Genomic DNA, 27,417 nt, shown 5'->3' with positions numbered 1-27,417 from the left:
TCAGATCAAAATAATCCTATGTGAAAGTGGCATATTTTGGTGTGGCATATTCTGATCCTCTTCAATCCCAAGTTCAGAAAATGAAAGCATCAGCAATAATTCTATGACCAAAATAACTGCTATCATCTATTATCTTCTTTTTAAATGAGACAATTGAAATTCTTGTTGGCAGATATCTTAAGGAAATATGTTGGGATTTTGCCAATGTATGGTTTTTTGATTATAGGTGAGAGTATCTTAGTTTGTAAGAACGCTGAGAAATCAAAAGGCATAGCTCTACTTCAGGGATCTCTAAAACCTGTGCGTAGCTGTTTGCAAAGACAAAAAGGAGAAGAAGTAACTGCGAGCATGATAAGAGCTATTCTGGAGGTAAGAAGGAGGTCACTAAATTACTGTTTGCTCTCCTGTGCCTGTAATATGATGGTAGAACTTAAGTATGTGAAGAAAAATCTTAGCTTTGTGTTTATGTGATTGTGTATAGTCTTCCTGAGTTTGAATCTATTCTATTTTTTATAGTTATTTCCTGGAGTTTAATACAGCTAGTGCTATATCGGGACATTTCAAAACAGTGGAATAAAACCTAAATGCCAGGGGTGCCCAGTTAGCTTAGTCGGTTAAGCATCTACCTTTGGCTCAGGTCATGATCCCAGGGTCCTGGGATCCAGGACCATTTCGGGCTCCCTGCTCAGTTGGGAGCCTGCTTCTCCCTCTTCCTCTGCCTGCTACTCCCTGTTTGTGCTCTCTCTTACTCTCTCAAATAAATAAATAAAATCTTAAAAAAAAAAACAAACGCCAAATGCCAGATGATTCTTTTTTACTATTTATTTATTTATTTATTTATTTATTTATTTATTTTAATAATTTAATTTTTATTGGTGTTCAATTTACCAACATACAGAAAAACACCCAGTGCTCATCCTGTCAAGTGTCCCCCTCAGTGCCCGTCACCCATTCCCCCCCACCCCCCGCCCTCCTCCCCTTCCACCACCCCTAGTTCGTTTCCCAGAGTTAGGAGTCTTTATGTTCTGTCTCCCTTCCTGATATTTCCCACACATTTCTTCTCCCTTCCTTTATATTCCCTTTCACTATTATTTATATTCCCCAAATGAATGAGAACATACACTGTTTGTCCTTCTCCGATTGACTTACTGCACTCAGCATAATACCCTCCAGTTCCATCCACGTTGAAGCAAATGGTGGGTATTTGTCGTTTCTAATGGCTGAGTAATATTCCATTGTATACATAAACCACATCTTCTTTATCCATTCATATTTCGATGGACACCGAGGCTCCTTCCACAGTTTGGCTATTGTGGGCATTGCTGCTAGAAACATCGGGGTGCAGGTGTCCCGGCGTTTCATTGCATCTGTATCTTTGGGGTAAATCCCCAACAGTGCAATTGCTGGGTCGTAGGGCAGGTCTATTTTTAACTCTTTGAGGAACCTCCTCCACACAGTGTTCCAGAGTGGCTGCACCAGTTCACATTCCCACCAACAGTGTAAGAGGGTTCCCTTTTCTCCACATCCTCTCCAACATTTGTTGCTTCCTGCCTTGTTAATTTTCCCCATTCTCACTGGTGTGAGGTGGTATCTCATTGTGGTTTTGATTTGTATTTCCCTGATGGCAAGTGATGCAGAGCATTTTCTCATGTGCATGTTGGCCATGTCCATGTCTTCCTCTGTGAGATTTCTGTTCATGTCTTTTGCCCATTTCATGATTGGATTGTTTCTTTGGTGTTGAGTTTAATAAGTTCTTTATAGATCTTGGAAACTAGCCCTCTATCTGATACGTCATTTGCAAATGTCTTCTCCCATTCTGTAGGTTGTCTTTTAGTTTTGTTGACTGTATCCTTTGCTGTGCAAAAGCTTCTTATCTTGATGAAGTCCCAATAGTTGATTTTTGCTTTTGTTTCTTTTGCCTTTGTGGATGTATCTTGCAAGAAGTTACTGTGGCTGAGTTCAAAAAGGGTGTTGCCTGTGTTCTCCTCTAGGATTTTGATGGAATCTTGTCTCACATTTAGATCTCTCATCCATTTTGAGTTTATCTTTGTGTATGGTGAAAGAGAGTGGTCCAGTTTCATTCTTCTGCATGTGGATGTCCAATTTTCCCAACACCATTTATTGAAGAGACTATCTTTCTGCCAATGGATAGTCTTTCCTCCTTTATCGAGTATTAGTTGACCATACAGTTCAGGGTCCACTTCTGGATTCTCTATTCTGTTCCATTGATCTATGTGTCTGTTTTTGTGCCAGTACCACACTGTCTTGATGACCACAGCTTTGTAGTACAACCTGAAATCTGGCATTGTGATGCCCCCAGCTATGGTTTTCTTTTTTAAAATTCCCCTGGCTATTCGGGGTCTTTTCTGATTCCACACAAATCTTAAAATAGTTTGTTCTAACTCTCTGAAGAAAGTCTATGGTATTTTGATAGGGATTGCATTAAACATGTAAATTGCCCTGGGTAACATTGACATTTTCACAATATTAATTCTGCCAATCCATGAGCATGGAATATTTTTCCATCTCTTTGTGTCTTCCTCAATTTCTTTCACAAGTGTTCTATAGTTTTTAGGGTATAGATCCTTTACCTCTTTGGTTAAGTTTATTCCTAGGTATCTTATGCTTTTGGGTGCAATTGTAAATGGGATTGACTCCTTAATTTCTCTTTCTTCAGTCTCATTGTTAGTGTATAGAAATGCTATTGATTTCTGGGCATTGATTTTGCATCCTGCCACGCTACCAAATTGCTGTATGAGTTCTAGCAATCTTGGGGTGGAGGCTTTTGGGTTTTCTATGTAGAGTATCATGTCATCGGCGAAGAGGGAGAGTTTGACTTCTTCTTTGCCAATTTGAATGCCTTTAATGTCCTTTTGTTGTCTGATTGCTGAGGCGAGGACTTCCAGTACTATGTTGAATAGCAGTGGTGAGAGTGGACATCCCTGTCTTGTTCCTGATCTTAGGGGAAAGGCTCCCAGTGCTTCCCCATTGAGAATGATATTTGCTGTGGGCTTTTCGTAGATGGCTTTTAAGATGTTGAGGAATGTTCCATCTCTACACTCTGAAGCGTTTTGATCAGGAATGGATGCTGTATTTTGTCAAATGCTTTCTCTGCATCTAATGAGAGGATCACATGGTTCTTGGTTTTTCTCTTGCTGATATGATGAATCACATTGATTGTTTTACGAGTGTTGAACCAGCCTTGTGTCCCAGGGATAAATCCTACTTGGTCATGGTGAATAATTTTCTTAATGTGTTGTTGGATCCTATTGGCTAGTATCTTGCTGAGAATTTTTGCATCCATGTTCATCAGGGATATTGGTCTGTAATTCTTTTTGGTGGGGTCTTTGTCTGGTTTCGGAATTAAGGTGATGCTGGCCTCATAGAACGAATTTGGAAGTACTCCATCTCTTTCTATCTTTCCAAACAGCTTTAGTAGAATAGGTATGGTTTCTTCTTTAAACGTTTGATAGAATTCCCCTGGGAAGCCATCTGGCCCTGGACTTTTGTGTCTTGGGAGGTTTGTGATGACTGCTTCAATTTCCTCCCTGGTTATTGGCCTGTTCAGGTTTTCTATTTCTTCCTGCTCCAGTTTTGGTAGTTTGTGGCATTCCAGGAATGCGTCCATTTCTTCTAGATTGCCTAATTTATTGGCGTAGAGCTGTTCATAATATGTTTTTTTTTTTAATTTTTATTTATTTATGATAGTCACACAGAGAGAGAGAGAGAGAGAGAGAGAGAGAGGCAGAGACACAGGCAGAGGGAGAAGCAGGCTCCATGCACCGGGAGCCTGACGTGGACTCGATCCCGGGTCTCCAGGATCGCGCCCTGGGCCAAAAGCAGGCGCCAAACCGCTGCGCCACCCAGGGATCCCTGTTCATAATATGTTTTTAAAATCGTTTGTATTTCCTTGGTGTTGGTAGTGGTCTCTCCTTTCTCATTCATGTTTATTAATTTGAGTCTTCTCTCTCTTCTTTTTAATAAGGTTGGCTAATGGTTTATCTATCTTATTAATTCTTTCAAAGAACCAACTCCTGGTTCTTTTGATCTGTTCCACAGTTCTTTTGGTCTCGATTTCATTTAGTTCTGCTCGAATTTTAATTAAATCTCTTCTTCTGCTGGGGGTGGGGTCCATTTGCTGCTTTTTCTCTAGCTCCTTTATGTGTAAGGTGAGCTTTTGTATTTGAGTTCTTTCCAGTTTTTGAATGGACGCTTGTTTTGCGATGTATTTCCCCCTCAGGACTGCTTTTGCTGCATCCCAAAGATTTTGAACGGTTGTATCTTCATTCTCATTAGTTTCCATGAATCTTTTCAATTCTTCCTTAATTTCCTGGTTGACCTTTTCATCTTTTAGCAGGATGGTCCTTAACCTCCACGTGATTGTGGTCCTTCCAAACTTCTTGTTGTGATTAAGTTCTAATTTCAAGGCATTATGGTCTGAGAATATACAGGGGACTATCCCGATCTTTTGGTACCAGTTCAGACCCGATTTGTGACCCAGTATGTGGTCTATTCTGGAGAAAGTTCCATGTGCACTTGAGAAGAATGTGTATTCAGTTGAGTTTGGATGTAAAGTTCTGTAGATATCTGTGAAATCCATCTAGTCCAGTGTATCATTTAAAGCTCTCGTTTCTTTGAAGATGTTGTGCTTAGAAGACCTATCGAGGGTAGTAAGAGCTAGATTGAAGTCACCAAGTATAAGTGTATTATTATCAAAGTATTTCTTCAGTTTGGTTATTAATTGGTTTAAATATTTGGCAGCTCCCACATTCGGGGCATATATATTGAGGATGGTTAACTCCTCTTGTTGGATAGATCCTTTGAGTATGAGATAGTGTCCCTCTTCATCTCTCACTATAGTCTTCGGGGTAAATTTTAATTTATCTGATATGAGGATGGCTACCCCTGCTTTCTTTTGAGGGCCATTTGAATGGTAAATGGTTCTCCAACCTTTTATTTTCAGGTTGTAGGTGTCCTTCTGTCTAAAATGAGTCTCTTGTAGACAGCAAATAGATGGGTCCTGCTTTTTTATCCAGTCTGAAACCCTGCGCCTTTTGATGGGGTCATTAAGCCCGTTCACGTTCAGAGTTACTATTGTTAGATAGGAGTTTAGTGTCATCATGATATCTATTCAGTCCTTGTTTTTGTGGATTGATCCACTGAACTTCTTCTTAAAGGGGAATTTTAAGAGTCACCCTTAAAACTTCTTGCAGAGCTGGTTTGGAGGTTACATATTCTTTCAGTTCCTGCCTTTCTTGGAAGCTCTTTATCTCTCCTTCCATTTTGAATGAGAGCCTTGCTGGATAAAGTATTCTTGGTTGCATGTTCTTCTCATTTAGGACCCTGAATATATCCTGCCAGCCCTTTCTGGCCTGCCAGGTCTCTGTGGAGAGGTCTGCTGTTACCCTAATATTCCTCCCCATAAAAGTCAGGGACTTTTTTTCTCTTGCTGCTTTAAGGATCTTCTCCTTATCTTTGGAATTTGCAAGCTTCACTATTAAATGTCGAGGTGTTGAACGGTTTTTGTTGATTTTAGTGGGGGATCTCTCTATTTCCTGGATCTGAATGCCTGTTTCCCTTCCCAGATTTGGAAAGTTTTCAGCTCGGATTTGTTCAAATACATATTCTGGCCCTCTGTCCCTTTCGGTGCCCTCGGGAACCCCAATTAAACGTAGGTTTTTCTTCCTCAGGCTGTCATTTATTTCCCTTAATCTCTCGTCATGGTCTTTTAATTGCCTGTCTCTTTTTTCCTCAGTTTCCTTCTTTGCCATCAACTTGTCTTCTATGTCACTCACTCGTTCTTCCACCTCGTTAAGCCTCCTCGTTAGGACTTCTAGCTTGGATTGCATCTCATTAGTTGATTTTTAATTTCTGCCTGATTGGATCTAAATTTTGCAGTCATGAAGTCTCTTGAGTCCTTTATGGTTTTTTCTAGGGCCACCAGAAAAAACCAACCTGTATAAAAACCAACCTGTATAATAGTGCTTCTGAATTGGCTTCCTGACATTGAATTGTAATCCAAATTTTGTAACTCTGTGGGAGAGAGGACTGTTCTGATTCTTTTTTTTGAGGTGAGGTTTTCCTTCTAGTCATTTTGCACAGTGCAGAGTGGCCAAAAACAAGTTGTATTGGGAAAAGGAGAAAAAGAGAGAGAAGGAAGGAAGAGAGAAAAAGAAAAAGGAGAAAGAAGAAAAAAAGGGAAAAAGAAGAAAAAGAGAAAGGAGAAAAAAGGGGGGTGGGGGAAGCAATCAGAAATCAAAAAGAAAGAAAAAAAATACAAAACAAAACAAAAAAAAACAACACGTGGGAGTATCTTCTGATTCTGTATACTTTGAGTCCCTTGACTTCCCCTGGAACTTGTCCGTCTCCCTGGTCTTCTGGGGGAGGGGCCTGCTGTGATGATTCTCAGGTGTTAGCTCTTGGGGGAGCTGCTCTGCCCCTGCCTGGTGCAGGGCTCAGTGGGGGTTGTTTACCCCGTGAGGCCCCAGGACGAACAGCCACAGTGGGGCGGCAGCTCTGGGAACCTGGATTCAGCCCCCGCAGTAACTCTGGGCCTCTCTGTCTACAGGGCCTGGGGGCTCCGGGGCGGGGCCGCTGATCTGCTCAGTTCCAGGCAGGAGCGTCCTTGCTGTCCTGGGCCCTCCGGGCCTCTGCCTGTCCCAGGGGGAGGGCGGATCCTGGCCTGTGTCCCGGCGCCCTGTGCTTTGGCGCCTGCGCTGTTGGAATCGCGCTCCCTGCCGTGCAGCCCCCTCCGCGGAGCCTCTTCCTCCGCCCGAGCCCCCCCGCCCCCCAGCTGCTCCGGGTCCCGCCGTGCGCGCTGCAGCCCTTAGGGAGCTCAGCGCACTCTCCCCGGGCGCAGGTGCCTGTTAGTTTCCCCGGGAGCCCGAGGGCATCCCCGCCCTCCTGGGTCCTGCTCCACCTCCCTGCGGGCCCCTTTCCACCCGGGAAGGTTGGTGCAGCTCCTGCTCCCCCGGGACGGGGCTCTCCTGTCCTGGGGACACTCGCCCCGGCCTCAGCCCGGCTCCTCGCGGGGCCCCTCCCCCTTGGAGGCCTTTTGTGTCTTTATTTCTTTTTCCCCGTCTTCCTACCTTGATAGAAGCGCGAACTCTTCTCACTGTAGCATTCCAGCTGGTCTCTCTTTAAATCTCAGGCCGAATTCGTAGATTTTCGGATGATTTGAAGGTTATCTAGGTAATTTGTTGGGGACAGGTGATTTGGGGACCCTACTCTTCCGCCATCTTGCCCCTCCTCCATCTTCTTTTTACTTTTTAGATACTTCATTATTTTCTGAATTTTTATTTTTTAATTTTTAATTTTCTTTTCTTTTGAGAGAGAGGATATGTGCACATGCAGGGAGAGAGAGGCAGAGGCACAGGGAGAGAGAGAATCTCAAACAGGCTCCATACTCAGGGAGCCCAACGTGGGGCTCAATCTCAGGACCCCAACATCATGACCTGAGCTGAAATCAAGAGTTGAACAGTTAACCAATTGAGCCACGCAGGCACCCCTATTTTATGAATTTTTTAAAAAGATGACAAAAATGGCCCATAGTTCTTCCATCTAGATACTACCTATTGACATTAAAATAAAATCAAATTACAAATAAACCTGATTAGAAGTTTCAAACAACATGCAAAGATCTAAAGTGAAAAATAAAATCTCCTCTGCGTTTTCAAAGATAACCAACCTCCTTTTAAGTGTTTTGTGTCATCCAGAAAAGTTGTCTGTTCATATACTAGTATGTCTTGCTCTTGGTTTCAGTACCGGCCCTGGAGGTACTGGTACCTGTGCTCATACTTCTTTTTCCAACCTTTTACACTCCATTTGAAAGAAAAGGAAAGTAGTTGATAGCATAGGATTGTAAGGATATAAAAAGTAGGCATTCTCATATACTGCTGAAACTCCTTTGGGAAGGCAATTTGGACATACCTACTAAGATTAAAAAAGAAACAGGCCCCCAAACAAAACACGTAGCCATTTAACCAGTAGATTCACAATTAAGAGTTTTACTAGGGATGTAATTGTGAAATTACATCAAATTAAATGTACAAGAATGTTTATTATAGCACTATTGGTAATAAGAAAAAACTAGAAACAACCAAAATACCATTAGTACTAAGTAAATCTTGGTAAAACTTTGTTTTATGGCCATTAAAATTGTAAGATAGCTCTGATTTGGTAGGTTTCAATATGTATTGAATGGAAGAAGGCAAGGGAGAAATTAGTGCATTTAATTAATTTGTATATTTAATATAGTTACAGGGAGATGATTTCCACAAGACATGACTGACTTCACTTTTTCTACATGTATTCTCATCCCCTTTCTGGGTGGGAAATATTCAATACTAGCATTCTTATATGCCCACACGTTTCGAAGGGAAATGTTTTTGGTTCCTACGTGTCAGATAGTGATTCATTTATGAGAAAATGTTGTATCTACTTTTATGGAAACTTTTGATGATGTTGTCAGTAGATGTTATCTACATGTATAATGAGTGATGATGGACAAATTGAGTAAAGAGTCTCTGCATTAAGATGCTGAGAATATTTTAGGACAAACTCACTTCTTTTATATCATGAGGACCTGCATGTCTTATTAAAAAGTTATAAAAAATTTCAAACCTCTTTTATCAGATCATAGTTGGTGGAGTGGCAAGTACATCACAAGATATGCAGACATATGCCTCTTGCACATTTTTGGCTGCAAGTATGAAAGAAGGGAAGCTGGGAAGTCAGAAGAATCAAGATTCTGTTCAACTTGGAGCAATTGAGGCCTGTGTGATGTGGCTGCTAGAAAATGAATTCATCCAGATTACTGAAACTGGTGATGGAACAGAAGGTAAATGTGACTTCTTATTTGCAGTTTACTTACTTTTTCATCTTTAGTGACTTAAGACTGCTTAGTAAAGGAAATTGACTTTTCAAACACTATAAAAGGAAACTGGTTTTTCAAGTGGTATATGAACTCATTTTTAGTAAGTCAGTGTTCTGTTTAGCGACACCAGACAATTAGCATAGAATCTGCTTGTAAATATCCATGCATTGGGTAAAATTTATCAGAGGTCGAAAAGTTAATTGCAGAATACAGAAAGACAATGTTTTATTTTTAACATTTGGTTCTTTATTTCCCTGTTCCTACCCCCAACCAGGAAAAGTGTATCATCCAACACATCTCGGTTCAGCAACTCTTTCTTCTTCACTTTCTCCAACTGATACTTTAGATATTTTTGCTGACCTTCAAAGAGCAATGAAGGGCTTTGTTTTAGAGAATGATCTACATATTGTTTATCTGGTAAGTTCTTTTATCTTCAGTATTATGCTTGTGAAAATGGAGAGAAAATATATAGAATCCTAAACATCAAAGATACCCTAAGGGAACATCTTATTTGTTTTCTTTGACTAGGGTAGTAGTGGTGGGAATAGAAAATAGGTAAGAAGAAAGTTGTTTTAAAGTAATAAGCTAAATTTTGCAGTGGCCTTTTAATTTATTTGTCTACTTATCAATTTTCTCTAACCTCCTTTTAAAAAGGATTTGTGGAACTTCATGAAAAACATATTTTATAATGTATAAGAGAATAGTAAAGGACAATTGAAATATAAGTAAATTGAAGATAAGATCAAAATGTTCAAGTCAAGCAAAAGTTGGTACATAAATATGAATTCCTTTAAGTCATGTACAGTTCCTGTAGCCAACTTTCGTTTTGAGTTTTCTAGATACTAGAGTGAAAAAGAAAGCTTGATTAGTCTTAATATTGATAGGATAAAAAAGAAAACAAATTAGGAAAAGTGGCACTTGGCTGGCTTAGTCGGTAAAGCATGTGACTCTTGATCTTAGGGTTGTAAGTTCTAGCCCCATGTTCAGTGTAGAGATTACTTAAAAAAATAAAATCTTTTAAAAAACAATTAGAGAAAGTGTTGCATTTTATTGCCTAAGAGAAATTCTGTCCTAAAAGACACTCAGAAAAAAAAAATAAAAAAAAAATAAAGACACTCAGAAACTTTATTTTTTATAAAGTCTCCATAACAGATGCAATAAGGAATTTTAGTAGTTTGTATACATTAGATAGTGTCTTATAAATATTATTTCTTATAACAAAGAGTTTGATAACAATTGGATAATGTAGAGTTTGAGATTATATTCTCTGACAAGAACCTGGCAAAAAATACTTCATTTTGTCAATTAAAAGCAGATGTGGGGAGTAACATAAGCAAGATGTCAGGATAGAGGTCCCTAGCTCTAGTCTCCATCACAAAAATATGGATGAGCAGCTATTTGCAGACAAAAATGCATTTCTAAAAATCCCAGAACCTAGTGGTTAGGCTAAATCACATTCTTAGAGTGCTAAAATTGAAAAAAGCCATGTCAGAAGGCTAAGAGGAGTGGCAGCACTTTGGCAGTGTTGCCTTTTCCCCAAACCAGCACAGTGCCACACTGAGAGGAATCCCTTGGGCCTACAGTTTCTCCAGTGAGAAAAAGAGAGCTTGAGGCTGACATCCAATTTCCCCAGCATTCTGGAGTATTCTCTGGGAAGCCCGTTTCCATCTCACCTTGTAGGGAACATTAGGGAAATATGCAAAGCTAGACCACCTCAGAGAGGAGGGCTCACAGGTATCTGTGTGTGGATTAGTGATAGCACTGCAACCCTCCTAGCCGTCTTGCCCAATCAGAGAACCCAGCAAGTGGCACCATCTGGCTGTTATGACAGATTGCTGCCCATTTGGCCAGAAAGCAGAATGAGTGGTTCTGCCAAGCTGGGATCCTTAGGCAACGACCTGGCTCAGAGCCCAGCCTACCGCTCTGGTCTTGCAGGAAGCCAATCCAGCAGCCCCCTCCACTCCTAAGTCAGAGCTCAGCCCGTAGCCCTGCCTAACCAGGGAGTTTTACTGTAGAACACAGCCTAGAGTCCTACATGATCACAGGGTCCATCCTGAAGCCCCATCCAACTGTGGAGTACAACTATTGGCCACACTTGAACACAAAATCCAGCTAATGGCACCACCCTTCCAAGGAGTCCAGTCCCTGGTCCTTTCTGACCAGAGAGTCCAGCCATTGGCCATGCCTGTCTGCTAGCCCAGCTAGCAGTCCCACCTGACCAGATGGCTCAGAGAATGGTCTTGCCTGAATGCAGAGCTGAACCAGTGGACCCACGCAACCAGAGACTCTGGCATCAAGCCCTACCCACCCTCCTGTGGGCTCTGTGAGATAGCCAGGAGCTGACTAGTGAAGGTCTTTATCCGCTGAAGCAAACCTATAAGGACTAGAAGAGGTAACTGTTGCTTCAAATCCACAGATACTGATACAAGAATAACGAAAAGTCAGGGAAACATGGCATCACCAAAGAAACTAATAAAACTCTTCTAATAACCAAACCTAAGGAAATGGACATCTGTGAACTGACTGACCAAGAATTCAGAATAATCCTCTTAAAGTGGTTCAGTGAACCACAAGAAAACACAGATAGCCAAACTAAATTAGGAAAACTGTATATGAGCAGAATGAGAAATTGAACAGAGAGAAACCTTTAAAAAAAAATAAAATAAAATCCCAAAGCTGAAGAGTACAGTGGGTGATCTGAAAAATTCAATACCTTCAAAAATAGACTCAATCAAGGAGAAGAATCTGTGAACTCAAAGGTAAGTCATTTGTAATTATAAATTCAGAGGAACAAAAAAACAATGAAAAAAAGAGTGAAAAAAGCCTCTAAGACTTATTGGAACACTATCAAGCAAAATAATGTATACATATTGAAGTCCAAGATGGAGATGATAGAAGATGGCAGAAAGTCTTTTTAAAAAATAACGGCTAAAACTCTGTCAAGTGTTGAAGGAGCTGTGGGAAAGCTCTCCAGGTCAGAGAGACTAGAGAACACATCGTTTACCTTCTCTTTGGAAGTCTGGACTGGAACAGTATCCAGACACCGTAGTGGGCATATCTGGTTGGTCTTGGTGGAGCTGTGACCTCAGTGAGTCCTGGATTCACAGGCCTACACCAGCCTTAGATGGCATGCAGAAGAAAAGCCACAGTTTAGAGGGGCGGGGGAACTGAGGGAATGTTCCCTCCTCTTCTGCCTTGATGGTCCAGACCAGCGCAGGGACTGGCCATTATAAGGAGCAGGTTCAGGTGCCATATTTGGAAGGTTCTGACTTCATAACTTGTGGGTCAGATCATCAGAGGGACTTTGTGACCTCAGTAAGCCCAGGGTCCTAAAGCCCACACCAGCTCCAGTTGCACTGGGGCACAGAAGATAAGCTACAGTTTAAAAGGGCCGAGGAACTGGGGAAGCACACTCTTCCCCTCCCAATTTAAAAGTCCACACTGGAGCAGGGTCTTGCTTATGGTGAGCTTGCAACCTCAGTGAATCCAGGGTCCACAAGCCCATACCAGCTGTAGTACTTGGGCACAGAAAAAAAGTTGCAGTTTTGTGGGGTTTTTTTGCTTTAAAAAAATGTTTTTTTTTTCTTTTTTACTTCATTTGTTTCTTTATTCTCTCTGTCAAAAGTCAGAATTTAAAGGAGTAGTTAGCATATACATCCACAGTTTCAACCAGCCAACAAAGGCATCAAGCACACACAGTCTGTATAGGGGTCACTATACATGAGACAGTTCATTCAACTTTAGGAAAAGTAGCAAGGCATTTCATCTAATCCATAGAAACAGACATAGAAAGTCAAGCAAAATGGGAAGACAAGAATATATGCTCCAAAAGAAATAACAAGAAAAAAACCCCAGTAAAAGAATTAAATGAAACAGAGATAGGCAATTTGTTTGATAAAGAATTTAAAGTAATGATTGTAAAGATGCTCACTAGGCTGGAGAAAAGAATGAAAGAATTTAATGAGACCTTCAATAAAGTGATAGAAAAATATCAAAAAGAATGAACCAGAACTAAAGAAGACAATAACAAATAAAAAACACATTAGAGTTAATCAATAGTAGATTAGAGGATGCAGAAGAACATATCAGTGATCCAGAAGACAGAGTAATAGAAAGCACACAAGTTGAACAGCAAAAAGAGAAAAGATTTTTTAAAAATGAGGATAGGTTAAGAGATTTTTTTGAACAACAGCAAGAAAACAAACATTCACCTTATAGGGGTCCCAGAAGAAGAAGAGAGAAAGATTTAGAATACTTAGTCCAAGATGCATAGAGAGGTCCAAACAAGATGAACTCAAGGAGGTCTACACTACAGTAAATAATAATTAAGATGTCAAGGGTTAAAGAGAGAATCCTAAAAGCAGCAAGAAGAAACAAAGTTCCCTCCATGGGAAAAACTATAAGCTGATTTTTCAGCAGAAGCTACAAACCAGAAGGGAGTGTCACGATATATTCAGAGTACTGAAAAGAAAATCCTGCAAGAGTACTCCACCTGGTAAGATTATCATTCAGATTTGAAGGAGAGGTAGTTTCCCAGACAAACAAGAGGTAAAGGAGTTTGTCAAAACTTAAAGAAGGCTTATAAGAAATAATAAAGGGACTTCTTTAGGTGAAAAAGAAATGCCATATTTAGACATAAGAAAAATATGAATAAAGAGATGTAAAATATGACATATACATGAAATGTGGAGAAGGGAATAGAAGGAGAAAAGGAAAAAAAAAAAAAAAAAAACAAAGAGAGCAAGAGAAAAACAAAGAATTACAGAAACAACCAGAAAACCAACTTTTTCAATGACAACAAGTACATACATATCAATAATTACGTTAAATTTAAATGGCCTAAAAAATACTTGTAAGTGGCCTAACTGCTCTAATCAGAAGACACAGAGCAGTAGAATGGATTACAAAAACAAGACCAATTTATGTGCTTCCTAAAAAAGACTTACCTCATACTTAAAGATGCATATAGATGGAAAGTGAGGGGATGGCAAAACTTTCACCATGCAAATGGAAGGGAAAAAAAGGACAGCAAACCAATACTTAGATAAAATAGACTTTAAAACAAAGACTGTAATGAGACAAAGAAAGGCATTACATAATGATAAAAGGATCAATCCAACAAAAGGGTGTAACAGTTATAAATATCTATACTCCCAATACTGGAGCACCTAAATACATAAAGCAAATATTGGTGGACATGAAGAGAGACATTACAGTAGTACAGTAATAGTAGGGGACTTAATACTCCACTTGCATCAATGGACTTTAATACTCCACTTCCACTTCAGACAGAAAATGAGTAAGTGTCTTTGAATGAGACATTGGACTAGATGTTCGTAACATATATACAGAACATTCCATCCTAAAACAAAAGAACACACGTTTTTATCAAGTGCACATGGAACATTCTCCAGAATAGATCACATATTAGGCCATAAAACAAGCCTCAATAAATTTAAGAAGATTGAAGTCATAGCATGCATCTTTTCTGGCTACAACAGTATGAAACTAGAAATCACAAGAGAAAAAAAGGAAAAAACACAAACACATGGAGACTAAACAACATGATACTAAACAGCCAATGGGTCAATGAAGCAATCAAAGAAGAAACCAAAAAATACATAGAGACAAATGGAAATGAAAACACAATGGCCCCAAATCTCTGGGACATTGATAGCAGTTCTAAGAGGAAAGTATACAGCAATACGGGTCTACCTCAAGAAGCAAAAAAAACAAAACAAAACAAAACAAAACAAAAAAAACAAAAAACAAAAACACACAGAATACCTCAGGTAAACAATCTAACCTTATGCCTAAAAAGGAACTACCAAAAAAAAAAAAAAAGAACAAATAAAGATTCTCTTTTTTAAAGATTTATTTACTTTAGAGAGAGCAAGCTTGAGTGAGCATGAAGAGAGGCAGAGGAGAGAGAAACTTTAGTGGGCTCCTTGCTGAGCTCAGCCTGACGGGGGGCTTGATCCCATCCCATGATCCCTGAGATCATGACCTGAGCCAAAACGAAGAGTCAGAACCTTAACTGACAGGGCTGTCCAGGGTCCCATTTTGTTTTTGTTTTTAAGATAATGGTGGCAATTTCTTAAGACAGTGATAAAATTTGCCATGTCAGTTGACTCATGGATGATTTCTCTGTAGCATGTGATGCTGTTTGGTAGCATTTTACCCATAGTAGAAATTCTTTCAAAATTGTAGTCATCCTCTCAAACCCTGCCACTGCTTTATCAACTAAGTTTATTTCATAGTCTACATCCGTTGTTGTCATTTCAACAGTCTTCACAACATCTGCACCAGGAGTAGTTTGTTTCTTTTTTTTTGTTTAATGGAGTAGTTTCTTTCTTTCTTAAGAACCACTCTTTCCTCATCCATAAGAATAGAGAGATTGGATGAATACTCCTCATCCATTCAAGTTTTATCACGAGATTGCAGCAATCCAGTTACATCTTCAGACTCTACTTGTAATTCTAGTTCTCTTGCTGTTCCCCTCACATCTGCACTTAACTTCCTCCCCTGGAGTCTTGGGCCCTCAAAGTCATCTATGAAGGTTGGATACGACTTCCTCTAAACTCCTGTTAATGTTGATATTTTTTTAATCTCTTCCCATGAATCATAAATGTTCTTATGGCATCTAGAATGGTGAATCCATCCTAGAAAGTTCTCTATATACTTAGCCCAGATCTATCCAAGGAATTACTGTCTTTGACAGTGATAGCCTTATGAAATATATAGTTCTTAAATAGTAAGACTCAAAAGTCAAAATTACAGTTGACCCTTGAACAACATGGGTTTGAACTTTGCAGGCCCACTTATACATGGATTTTTTTTTTTTTCAATAAATGTAGCATAGTACTGTGTATTTTCTCTTCCTTATGATTCTGTTAACATTTTCTCTAACTGTATTGTAAGAATACAGTATATAACATGTATAGTGGAAAATATGTGTTAATCAACTGTTTCTGTTACTGCTAAGGCTTTCTGTCAGCAGTAGGCTATGAGCCGTTAAGTTTTGGGGGAGTCAGAAGCTAATGCATAGATTTTTAGCTACATGAACAGTTGTTGCCCTAAGCCCACATTGTTTAAGTGTCATCTATACTCCATGAATCATGGACTACAGAATGGATACTCTGATAGCAGGCAGGAAGACAGCATTTATCTTGTACATCTCTGTCAGAGCTTATAGGTGCCCAGATGCATTGTCTGCAGTAATTGGAAAGAAGTAGGTCTTTTTTCTGAGTAGGTTTCAACAGTGGGTTTAAAATACTCAGTAAATCATGCTGCAAACAGATGTGCCGTCATCCAGGCTTTCCTGTTCCATTTATGGAGCACAGACAGGGTAGATTTAGCATAATTCTTAAGGACTTTAGGATTTTTAGAATGGTAAATGACCATTGGCTTCAACTTCAAGTCACCAGTTGTATAATCTCTTAACAAGAGTCATCATGTCCTTTGAAACTTTGAAGCCAGGCATTGATTTCTTTTTAGTTATGAAAGTCCTAACTGGCATCTTCTTCTACTAGAAGGCTATTTTGACTACCTTGAGAATCTGTTGTTTAGCATATCCATGTTTATTAATGATTTTATCTAGATCTTCTGGGTAACTTGGGGCAGCTCTACATCAGCAGTTGCTGCTTCATCTTACACTTTTATTTTATGTTTAAGCTTCTTCCCTTAAACCTCATGACCAACCTCAGCTAGTTTCCAACTTTTCTTGTATAGCTTCCTCACTTCTCTCAGCCTTCATAGAATAGAAGAATTAGAGACTTGCCCTAGATTAGGCTTTGACTTAAGGGAGTGTTGTGGCTGTTTGATCTTCTGTCCACAGAACTGAAACTACTCCCCATCGGCAATAAGGCTGTTTCACTTTCTTATCATTTGTGTGTTCAGTGGAGTAGTACTTCTAATTTAAAGGTTCAAGAACTTTTCTTTTGCAGTCACAGCTGGGCTGTCTGGCAGAAGAGCCTAGTTTTTGGCCTGTCTCAGCTTTACACATGCCTTCCTCACTAAGCTTAATCATTTCTAGCTTTTGATGTAAAAGATATGGAACTCTTCCTTTCATTTGAAAATGTCGAGGCTATTGTAGGGTTAGTAACTGGCCTAATTTAAATATCATTGTGTCTCGGAGAAATAGGGAAACCCTAGGAGATGAGAGAGAGAGAGAGAGAGAGAGAGAGAGGGTAACAGCTGGTCAGTAGAGCAGTCACACAATGTTTATCGAGTTTACTGTTTTATATGTGTGTGTTTGATACCTTAAAAAAGTTACAGTACTAACATCACAGATCACTGATCATAGATCACCATAACAAATATAATAATGAAAAAATTTGAAATGCCATGAGAATTACCAAATGTGACCCAGAGACATGAAGTGAACCAATGCTGTTGGAAAAATGGCACCAATAGACTTGCTCAAAGCAGGGCTGTCACAAACCTTTAATTTGTACTAGAGACAATATCTGTGAAATGCAGTAAAGTGAAACATTTAAAACAAGATATTCCTGTATCTCCTGTTTTGTTTTATAAATACCAGTAAGCACATAATACATATATTCTTATTCGACCTTCTTTCTTATACAGAAGGCAGTAGGCTGTGTACGTTTTTTTTGTACCATCTTTTTTTCTTAACAATATATCTTGGAAATCACTCTGTATCAGTTCACAGAAATTTTTAATTCCTTTAAAAATATTTGTATAGCTCCATTGTGTATGCCATTATTTATTCAATCAATTCTTTATTGATGGACATTTGTGTTATTTACAATATTTTGTTATGGCAAGTGATGCTATAGTGAGTAACTTTGGTGCATATATTGTTTAGTTTTGATGGAGGTGTATCTTTAGGAAAGACTCCCTAAAGTACAATTGCTGGGTAAATTATAAGGCATATATAATTTTGTTTTTTTTTTGTTTTTTTTTTTTTTTTAATTTTTTTTGGCATATATAATTTTGGTTTTGCAAAATTATCTTCCATAAGATTTGTATCATTTTCCAATTTTAACAGCACTATATGAGACTGGTTATTTTTCCACAACCTGATGAATAGAGTATATTGTCAAGCTTTTATACTTTTTAGTGTAGTTTTATGTTTTTAAATTATGCATAAAATTGAACATTTGTTTTCCATTTGTTAAAGGACCATATGCTTTTTCTTCCCATGAGCTGTCCATGTCTTTTGTTTATTTTTGTTTTTTGGTCTTTTTCTTAAGTCTTAAAGGTTGTTTATATGTTAGGGAGAGTAGTGCTTGGTGGTATAAGTTGAATGTTTTTCTCCTAGTTTTTATGTGACTTTGACTGTATTTATTGTGTATTTTACCTCATATTTTTAAAAATGCAGTTGAATTTGTGAACTTTTGTATTGGTGAGAAATGCTTTTCTTGCTCTAAGATGATAAAGGAATTCTCTCATGTTCTCTTCAGTAATTGAGTATGGTTCCTTTCTTTTGAGCTGTGTTTCTTTTGGAGTTTATTCTATTACAGTAGTCACTCCTTATCCACGGAGATATATTCCAAGACCACCAGTGGTTGCTTGACACCCAGATAGTACCAAACCCTATGTATATTTTGTTTTTTCCTATTACCTACATACCTATGATAAAGTTTAATTTACAAATTAGGCACAGTAAGAGATTAACAATAATAAACAATTATAATATGATGTTAAAAGTTTTGTGAATGCTCTTTTTCTCTCAAAATATGTTATTTACTATACTCACCCTTCCTATGATGTAAGATGATAAATTGCCTATGTAATGAGATGAAGTGAGGTGAATGCTATAGGCATTGTAATGTAGTGTGAAGCTACTATTGACCTTCTGATGATATATCATCTACTTCTGGACCATGGTTAACTGTGGGAAGTGAAACCACAGATAAGCCGGAGGCAAGGGGGACCTATAGATTTTTCAGTTTTATCTTTTTTTCATAGTGGCAATCTGTAGTCACAGTTTCATTTATTAAAAGTGTTTTTTTTTTTTTTTACAACAAATGAAAAATTTTCTTCAGCTTTTATCTTTACTTTTTTCTCCATTAAAAGAAAAAGATTTATTTATTTCAGAGAGAAAGCAAAGGGAGGGACAGAGGAGAGAGGCAAGCCGACTCCACTGAGCACAGAGCCTGATTCCATCACGATCCTGTGACCCTGAGATCACAACCTGAGCTGAAATCAAGAGTTGGAAGCTCCACCCACTGAGCCACCCAGGGCACTCCTTTTTTAAGTTGATTGGTCTTATTCATGAAAAGGGATATTTTTCTATTTCTTTAAGTCTATTTTTGGGCCTCTAAGAGTGTTTTGAACATTTTCCCATACATAATTTGAATATGTATTTTAAAAATATCTTTGTTCCAATATGGTTTATATAGCATCCCATTTAAAGTGCAAGTCCGTGATTTTTAGTATATCCACAGAACTGTGCAATTAATACCAATATCTAATTTCAGAAAATTTTCATCACCCCAGAAAGAAACCCTGTATGCATTAGCAGTCACTCCCAAATTTTCTCCAACCCCCTCATCATCCCTTAGTTCTAAGCAACCACTAATGCAATAGTGTACCTTCTGTTTCTATAGACTTTCCTATTCTGGAAATTTCATATAAATGGGATCATATAATATGTGGTCTTTTATGACTGGTTTCTTTTACTTTGCATAATGTTTTCCAGGTTCGTCTATGGCATAATATGTATTTTTTTTTCTATTTTGGAAAACTTTAAAAAATTGAGTATAGTTGATGTTACATTAGTTTCAGGTATACAACATAGTGATTTAACAACTCTATACTTTTGTTATGCTCATCATAAATGTAGCTACCATCTGTCACCATGTAGCCACCATCTGTCACTTCATGTAAATAAAATTGTAGGGTATTCATCTTTCTCTGACTTATTTCACTTAGTGTAATGCAGTCTAGGTCTGTCCATGTTGTGACAAATGGCAAGATCTCATACTTTTTTTCTTCATAATATTTCATTGTATATCTATAGCATATCTTCTTTATCCATTCATCTGTTACTGGACACTTGGGATACTTCTGTATCTTGACTATTGTAAAATAGTGCTGCAGTAAAGCATGTATCAGTTCTTAAGTCCTTTATATTGCAGAATAATACTCCATTGTATGGATATACTTCATCTCTATTCATCCATTCATCAATTAAGGACATTTGGTATGTTTTTTATTTTTGGCTATTATAAATAATGCTTCTGTGAACATTCATGTCCAAGTTTTTGCATGGACATATGTTACAAATTCTCTTGGGTATATCCCTAGGAGTAGAATTGCTGGATTATATGGTAACTTTATTTTTGACATTTTGAGAGTTTCCAAATTCCTCAAAAGCATCTGGATAATATTACATTCCCACCAGCAATGTACATGGATTCCTATCCTTCACGTCTCCAATGCTTGTTTTTATTTATCTTTTTGAAAATATCCTTATGAGTATGTAGCTCTTTCTCATTATAGTCTGGACTTGCATTTTCTTTCTTTTTTTTTTTTAATATTTTTTTTCTTTTATTTATTATTTATGATAGTCACAGAGAGAGAGAGAGAGAGGCAGAGACACAGACAGAGGGAGAAGCAGGCTCCATGCACCGGGAGCCCGATGTGGGATTCGATCCTGGGTCTCCAGGATCGTGCCCTGGGCCAAAGGCAGGCGCCAAACCGCTGCGCCACCCAGGGATCCCTGGACTTGGATTTTCTTAATAGCTAATTATGTTGAGCATCTTTTCATGTGTTTATTGGTTATATGATTATCTTAGAAAAATATTCAGATCCTCTGCCATTTAAGTTTTTTTTTTTAATTAAAGTAATTAAGTGTTCTTTATATATTTTGGGTACAAATCTTATATAGGATTTGGAAATATTTTCTTCTGTAGGTTGTCTTTTCATGTTCTTTGATGTTAATTGTGGGTTTTCTGAATCTGCTGTGTAACTCAGTGTCACAAGGATACACTCATGTTTTCTTCTAAGAATTTTATAGTTTTATCTTACATTGATGCATATGATCCACTTGGACTTTTATGACTGATTTAAGATGGAAATCTAACTTCATTCCTTTGCATGTACATATCCAGGTTGTTGAAAATCCATCAATTTTCTTGTCATCCTTGTCGAAAATCAATTGAGGGCAGCCCGGGTGGCACAGCGGTTTAGTGCCGCCTTCGGCCCAGGTTGTGATCCTGGAGACCCAGGATCGAGTCCCACGTCGGACTCCCTGTGTGGAGCCTGCATCTCCCTCTGCCTGTGTCTCTGCCTCTCTCTCTCTCTTTCTTTCATGAATAAATAAATAAAATCTTAAAAAAAAAAAAAATCAATTGACCGTAAATGTGAGGGTTTATTTCTGGGCTTTCAGTGTATTTATGCTTATGCTGATACTGTACTGTTTTGATCACTATAGCTTGGTAGTAAGCTTTGCAATCAGGAAATGTGAACCCTCCCACTTTGTTTTCTTTGAAAAAATTTTTGGCTGTTCTGGGTCACTTGCATCTGCTTATAAATTTTAGGATCATCTTTCCAATTTCTGCAAAGAAGCCAGCTGAATTTTGATAGGGATTGTACACAATTGGTAGGTCAATTTGGGAAATATTGTCATCCTAACAAGATTAAGTCTTCCAGTTGATGCACATAGGCTTTTTTTTTCATTTATTTAGATCTTTAATATCTCAATTTTTAGTTTTCAGAGTACAAGTTTTATGTTTTTTTGTTAACCTTATATTAAGCATTTTATTCTTGTTGATGCTATCATAAATGGATTTTTTTCTTAATCACATTTAGGGGTTTATTAAAGTATATAGAAAAACTTATTTTTTTATATTGATCTTGTATCCTGTAACCTATTAAACCTGTTCACCAGTTTTAATAGTATTTTTGTGAGTTCCTCAGGATTTTCTACATACAGGATCATGCTAGATGCAGTTTTGCTTCTTCCTTTCCAGTCTGGATGTCTTTTATTGATTTTTTTTCTTTTTCCTAATTGACCTGGTTAGAATCTCCAATAAAATATAGAATAGATGGGACACCTGGGTAGCTCAGCGGTTGAGTGTCTGCCTTTGGGTCAGGGCGTGATCCCGATTCTGGGATCGAGTGCCATATCAGGCTCCCTGTGAGGAGCCTGCTTCTTCTTCTGTGTCTCTGCCTCTCTCTTTGTCTCTCATAAATAAATAAATAAAATCATTAAAAAGAATATGGAATAGAGGTAGCAACAGCAGACATCTTTGTCTTGTTCCTTATTTGGAGGCTAAAGTATTGAGTCTTTCACTGTCAATCTTGGTGTTAGTTGTGAGTTTTTTGCAGATGGGCTTTATCAGGTTGAGGAAGTTCCTTTCTATTACTAGTTTATTGAATATTTTTATAATGAGTGGTTGTCAAGATTTTTTCAAGTGCTTTTTTTGCATCTGTTGAGATCATCATGTGGTTTTGTCCATTTTATTGGTACAGTGTATTACATTAATTGATTTTTAAATATGAATCTTGGATTTTCTGGGTAAATCCCACTTGATCATTTGTATAATACTATTTATCTGTTAGATTTGGTTTGCTAATATTTTACTGAGGATTATTATATATGTTTATTAAATATATTGGTCTGTATTTCTCTTTTCTCATGATGACTTTGTGTGGTTCTGAGAAAGAATTTATGAAAGATTGCTGTTATTTCTTATTTAAACATTTGTTAGATTTCACCAGTCAAACCACTAGGGCCTGGACTTTTTTTTGGAGTAAATTTATTACCAATTCAATGTCCTTACTTATAATAGGTCTATTCATATCTCCTGTTTTTTCCTGAATCAATTTTGGTAGTTTGTGTATTTCCAGCCATGTGTTCATTTCATCTAGATTAGCTAATTTGTTGGTATTCAATTAACATTACTTCCTTGTAGTCCTCCCTTTTTTTCCCTCTGTGCCTTAAGTAGAGGTGTCCCTTCTTCCATTTCTGACTTTAGTAATTTAAGTCTTCTTTTCATTTCTGGATCAATCTAGCTAAAGGTTTTTCAGTTTTGTTGATCTTTTCAAAGCACTGTTAAAACAAGGAGGCCATTAGGTTGAGGTGGCTCTACTGCCTTGATAGTTTACATAAGCAAACCAGTACTTAAGCCAGAGGCAGTGCACTGGAATCCATGCCAGATGAGGCAAGTGCTTATGCTGTAACCAATCAAATTGCTTTGTTTTTTTCAGCATCTTTTCTATAAAAATTTTGCTCCTATCTCCTATTAGTGGAGGACTTCTAATCACCCTTGGTTTGGCACTGCCCAATTCAAATCATTGTATGCTGAAATAAACTCTTAAAAAATTTTATGTGCTTCAGTTTGCCTTTTACCAGAACCAATTTTTGTTTAGTTGATTTTTCTGTATTATTTTTGACTTTCTACTAGATTAATTTCTGCTTTATTGTTTACTTCCTTCTTCCTTTGGTTTTGCTTTATCCTTCTACTTGCAAGTGTCTTAATATGGAAGATTAGGGTATTGATTTGAGACCTTATGTTTTTTTTTTTTAATATAGACATTTGTACATTTTCCTCAAAATACTTTCACTGCACCCTGTAAATTTGGTATATAATGTTTTCATTTGTTATATTCACTCATTTCAAGGCATTTTGCAATTTCTTTTTAAGATTTTATTATTCCTGAAAGACACACACACACATACACACAGAGGCAGAGACACAGGCAGAGGGAGAAGCAGGCTCCATGCCAGAAGCCTGATGCAGGACTCGATCCTGGGTCTCCAGGATCACGCCCTGGGCCAAAGGCAGGTGCCAAACCATTGAGCCACCTAGGGATCCCCTATTTTGCAATTTCTATTATGATTTTTCCTTGGCCCATTGTTATTTAGCAGTTTCTTGTTTGATTCTCACATTGTGAATTTTCAAAATTTTTTGTCATTTGTTTCTAATTTCATTCCATTGTCAGGAAACATACATTGTTTAATTTCAATACTTATAGACACACACACACGTACATGTATATATAAGTATACACAAGTGTATATTAAGCAATCTCTATACCAAATATGAGACTTAAACCTGCAACCCTGAAATCAAGAGTTATATATTCCTGATTGAGCCAGCCAGGCTGACTCAGCCAGCCAGACACCTTTATACTTTTATATACTGAGACTTGTTTTATGGCTGGTATATGGTGGGTCTATGCTGGAGAATGTTCTGTGTGTATTTAAGAAGAATGTGCACTCTTCTCCTGTTGGATGGATGTCTGTTAGGTCTAGTTGATTCAGAATGTTGTCTTAGAAGACTAAGTTGCTCTGCTTAGTTCTATCCATTTTTGAAAGTTAGGGTATTTAAATCTTCAACTATTATTTTTGAATTGTCTGTTTCTCTCTTCATTTTTGTCAAGTTTTGTTCATGTATTTTAGCATCCTGTGTATATTTGTAGTTTATATATACTTGATAGACTGATCCTTTTATCATTAAAGAGTATTACTTTTATTTTTATTAACATTTTTTAACAGTCTATGTGATAGTAGTATGGCCACTCCAGCTTTATTATGGTTGTGTTTTGCATATTTTCCTTTTCCTTTTGACCTTTTTGTGTTTTTGTATCTATATTGTATCTCCTACAGAGAACATATAATTGGATTCTGGTTTTTTATGCAGTCTGTTAATCTACCTTTGGTTATTTAATCCATTCACATTTAATGTTAGTAATGCAGTTGGAGTAACATCTATATTTTGTCTTTTTATTTTCTATATATCTTATGTCCTTTTTGTTCTCTTGTACTTCCTTTACTGATTTCTTTTAAGTTAAGTGAATATGCCCTACTATAACATTTTAATTTCTTTATTTAATTTTTCTCTATTTTTTTGGAAGTATTCCCAGTGGCTACTCAAGGAGATGCAATACAGTTTAAAATTTTTTTTTTTAATTTTTTATTTATTTATGATAGTCACAGAGAGAGAGAGAGAGGCAGAGACACAGGCGGAGGGAGAAGCAGGCTCCATGCACCGGGAGCCTGATGTGGGATTCGATCCCGGGTCTCCAGGATCGCGCCCTGGGCCAAAGGCAGGCGCCAAACCGCTGCGCCACCCAGGGATCCCCAGTTTAAAATTTATACTAACTTAATTCCAGTGAGATATAGAAACATTGGTTTTGTATAGTCCTATTCTTTTTTTTGTGCTATTATTGTTATATATGTACATATATTTGTTACAAAACCTAATAGTACATTGTTATTATTTATGTAATTTTATGTCTTTAAAGAAGATGAGGAGAGAGAAATGTTTGTTTATAGAGTTTGTTACATTAAAATTCTTAAGATTTGTGTTTTTCTTTATTTGTTCCTTGGATTTTAGTTACTATCTCTTGTCATTTCCTTCTCTTTTTTTTTTTTTTAAATTTTTATTTATTTATGATAGTCACAGAGAGAGAAAGAGGCAGAGACACAGGCAGAGGGAGAAGCGGGCTCCATGCACCGGGAGCCCGACGTGGGACTCGATCCCGGGTCTCCAGGATCGCGCCCTGGGCCAAAGGCAGGTGCCAAACCACTGCGCCACCCAGGGATCACTTTTTTATTTTATTTTATTTTTTTTTAATTTTGTCATTTCCTTCTCTAACACAGCTTTACTCCATTAACTCTAAAGAGAGGAGAGAGAACTTTAAGTAAAAAATGAATTTATTCAGGAATAGCAGAGGAATTACAATTTGAGACAAGGAAGCTATGGTGAACCATAAGCAAGTCTAAAGAGGGAAAGTCAGCTTTTATTAGATTTTAGGAAGAAATTAGGGAGCATTGTTTGAACAAAAGTTTATTGGTGAAGAATAAGAGTTTAAGGTTGTGGTGGATTCTGATTGGCTGCCAATAGTTTTTAGTATGTTGTTGCTAGAGCAGGGACGGGTTTTCCTTTTTTTAAAGGAAGGAGATAAAATTCCTATGTGAAAAGTGCTCTCCTGTGTTGAAATAATTCTTCCTTCTTCCTGCTGGTTATGTAGGCTCTAAAGAGTGGTGTGTGCATGAGTTCTTCTCCCTCAGGGCTTCCTTTCTCTGTGAAAAGGAAGTTTCCTTTTTTATTTATGTTCACAACTCCCACCTGTCACCTTTGGTCTATTATTGTCAAATGTGTTACACTTTTATATGTTCTATACATGTTTTATACAGTTGCTTTTTAAATCAGTCAAGAGAAGAAAGAGGGAGAAATATGCAGTAATACTATCTTTAGAAGTATCTACATAATTACTTTTATTGGCACTGTTTTTTTGTGTGTGTGTGTGTGTGGAATTAAAATACTGTTTAGAGTCACTGTTTTTCAACCTGAAAAATTTTCTTTAGTATTTCTTAAAAAGCTAGTCTGCTAGAAAAGAATTTTTTTAGTTTTTATCTGAGAATGTTTCATTGTGCCTTTATTTTAAAAAAGATAGTTTCCTTTAGGTAATATTGGTTGCCAGAGTTTTTTTTTCTTTCAGCAGTTAGAATATGTCATTTTACTGCCTTCTAGACTTAATTGCTCTTAATCTTATTGGGTTTTCCTTGTATACGATGTTTTTTTCTGCTGTGGCTTTCAAGATTTCTTTTTTGTTTTTATACAATTAGAGTATGATGCCTCTGAGTATGGATCTTTTTGTGTGTATCCTATTTGGGGTTCACTTACTCTCTCAGATGTGTAAGTTAATGTTTTTCATCAAATTTGACAAGTTTTTAGCATTCTTCAAATGTTATTTTCAGTTATTTTCTATCTTCTTCTGGTATTCTTGATATGTATTGTTGCACATAATAGTTTCCACGTTTTTCTGAGGCTCTGTTAATTTTTCCTCCCCCCTTTTTTTCTGCCCTCTGATTGCATAGCCTCTATTGATATATCTTCATGTTTGCTCATTCTTCTGTCAACTTGCATCTAGTGTTGAGCCCTATATAGTGAATTATTTTAGTTATTGTACTCTTTACCTTCAGGGTTTCCACTCTTTTTTTTTTTTTTTCATTTCTTTCTCTTTATTCTTAGTCTCTACTTGATGAGACATTGTCATCATACTTTACTTCATTTAGCAAGATTTTCTTTTGTGCTTTGACCATGTTTGTCTACTTTGAAGTCTTTGACATTCCCAACATCTGGAAACTGCTGAAGGTATTTCTTTTACATTCTTTTTCCCTTTTGTTTGGGACATACTTTCCTGTTTCTTTGCATGTCTCATAGTTTTTATTGTTGTTGTTGAGCCTGGGATATTTTAGATAATATAGCAGTTGTGAATATTGATTCCTCCTTTCCTTTCCTTCCCTTCTTTCTTTTCTCCTGATTCTTTCTTGGAAATCATAGAACATACTTAGGATTGTATTTAGCATCAGAATATTGAGATTGAAAGTGTCTGTAGGGGCGCTTGGGTGACTCATTCGGTTAAGTGTCTGTCTTTGGCTTAGGTCATAATCCCAGCATCCTGGGATCAAGCCCCAGGTTGGACTTCTGGCTCAGTGGGGAATCTTCCTTCTCCCTCTCCCTCTGCTGTTCCCCCTGCTTGTGCTTCCTTTCTCTCTCTGCCAAATAAATAAAATCTTTGAAAAAATAAAAGTGTATGTGATTAAAATTCTTGGA

General features: G+C 37.6%; 1 protein-coding gene across 1 annotated transcript in view; it reads left to right on the top strand.

Moving 5' to 3' along the window:
• Positions 1 to 27,417, top strand: part of POLQ (DNA polymerase theta) — a 135,074-nt gene that overhangs the window by 22,053 nt on the left and 85,604 nt on the right. The window contains exons 10-12 of the mRNA XM_072724571.1: positions 227 to 369; positions 8,635 to 8,839; positions 9,150 to 9,292. Coding sequence (XP_072580672.1) covers positions 227 to 369; positions 8,635 to 8,839; positions 9,150 to 9,292 — 491 coding nt within the window. The remainder of the gene's footprint in view (positions 1 to 226; positions 370 to 8,634; positions 8,840 to 9,149; positions 9,293 to 27,417) is intronic.

This window comes from Vulpes vulpes, chromosome 1, assembly GCF_048418805.1.
Source record: "Vulpes vulpes isolate BD-2025 chromosome 1, VulVul3, whole genome shotgun sequence".
In the NCBI taxonomy this organism is placed as follows: domain Eukaryota; kingdom Metazoa; phylum Chordata; class Mammalia; order Carnivora; family Canidae; genus Vulpes; species Vulpes vulpes.
This window is presented reverse-complemented; position numbering and strand designations above follow the sequence as displayed.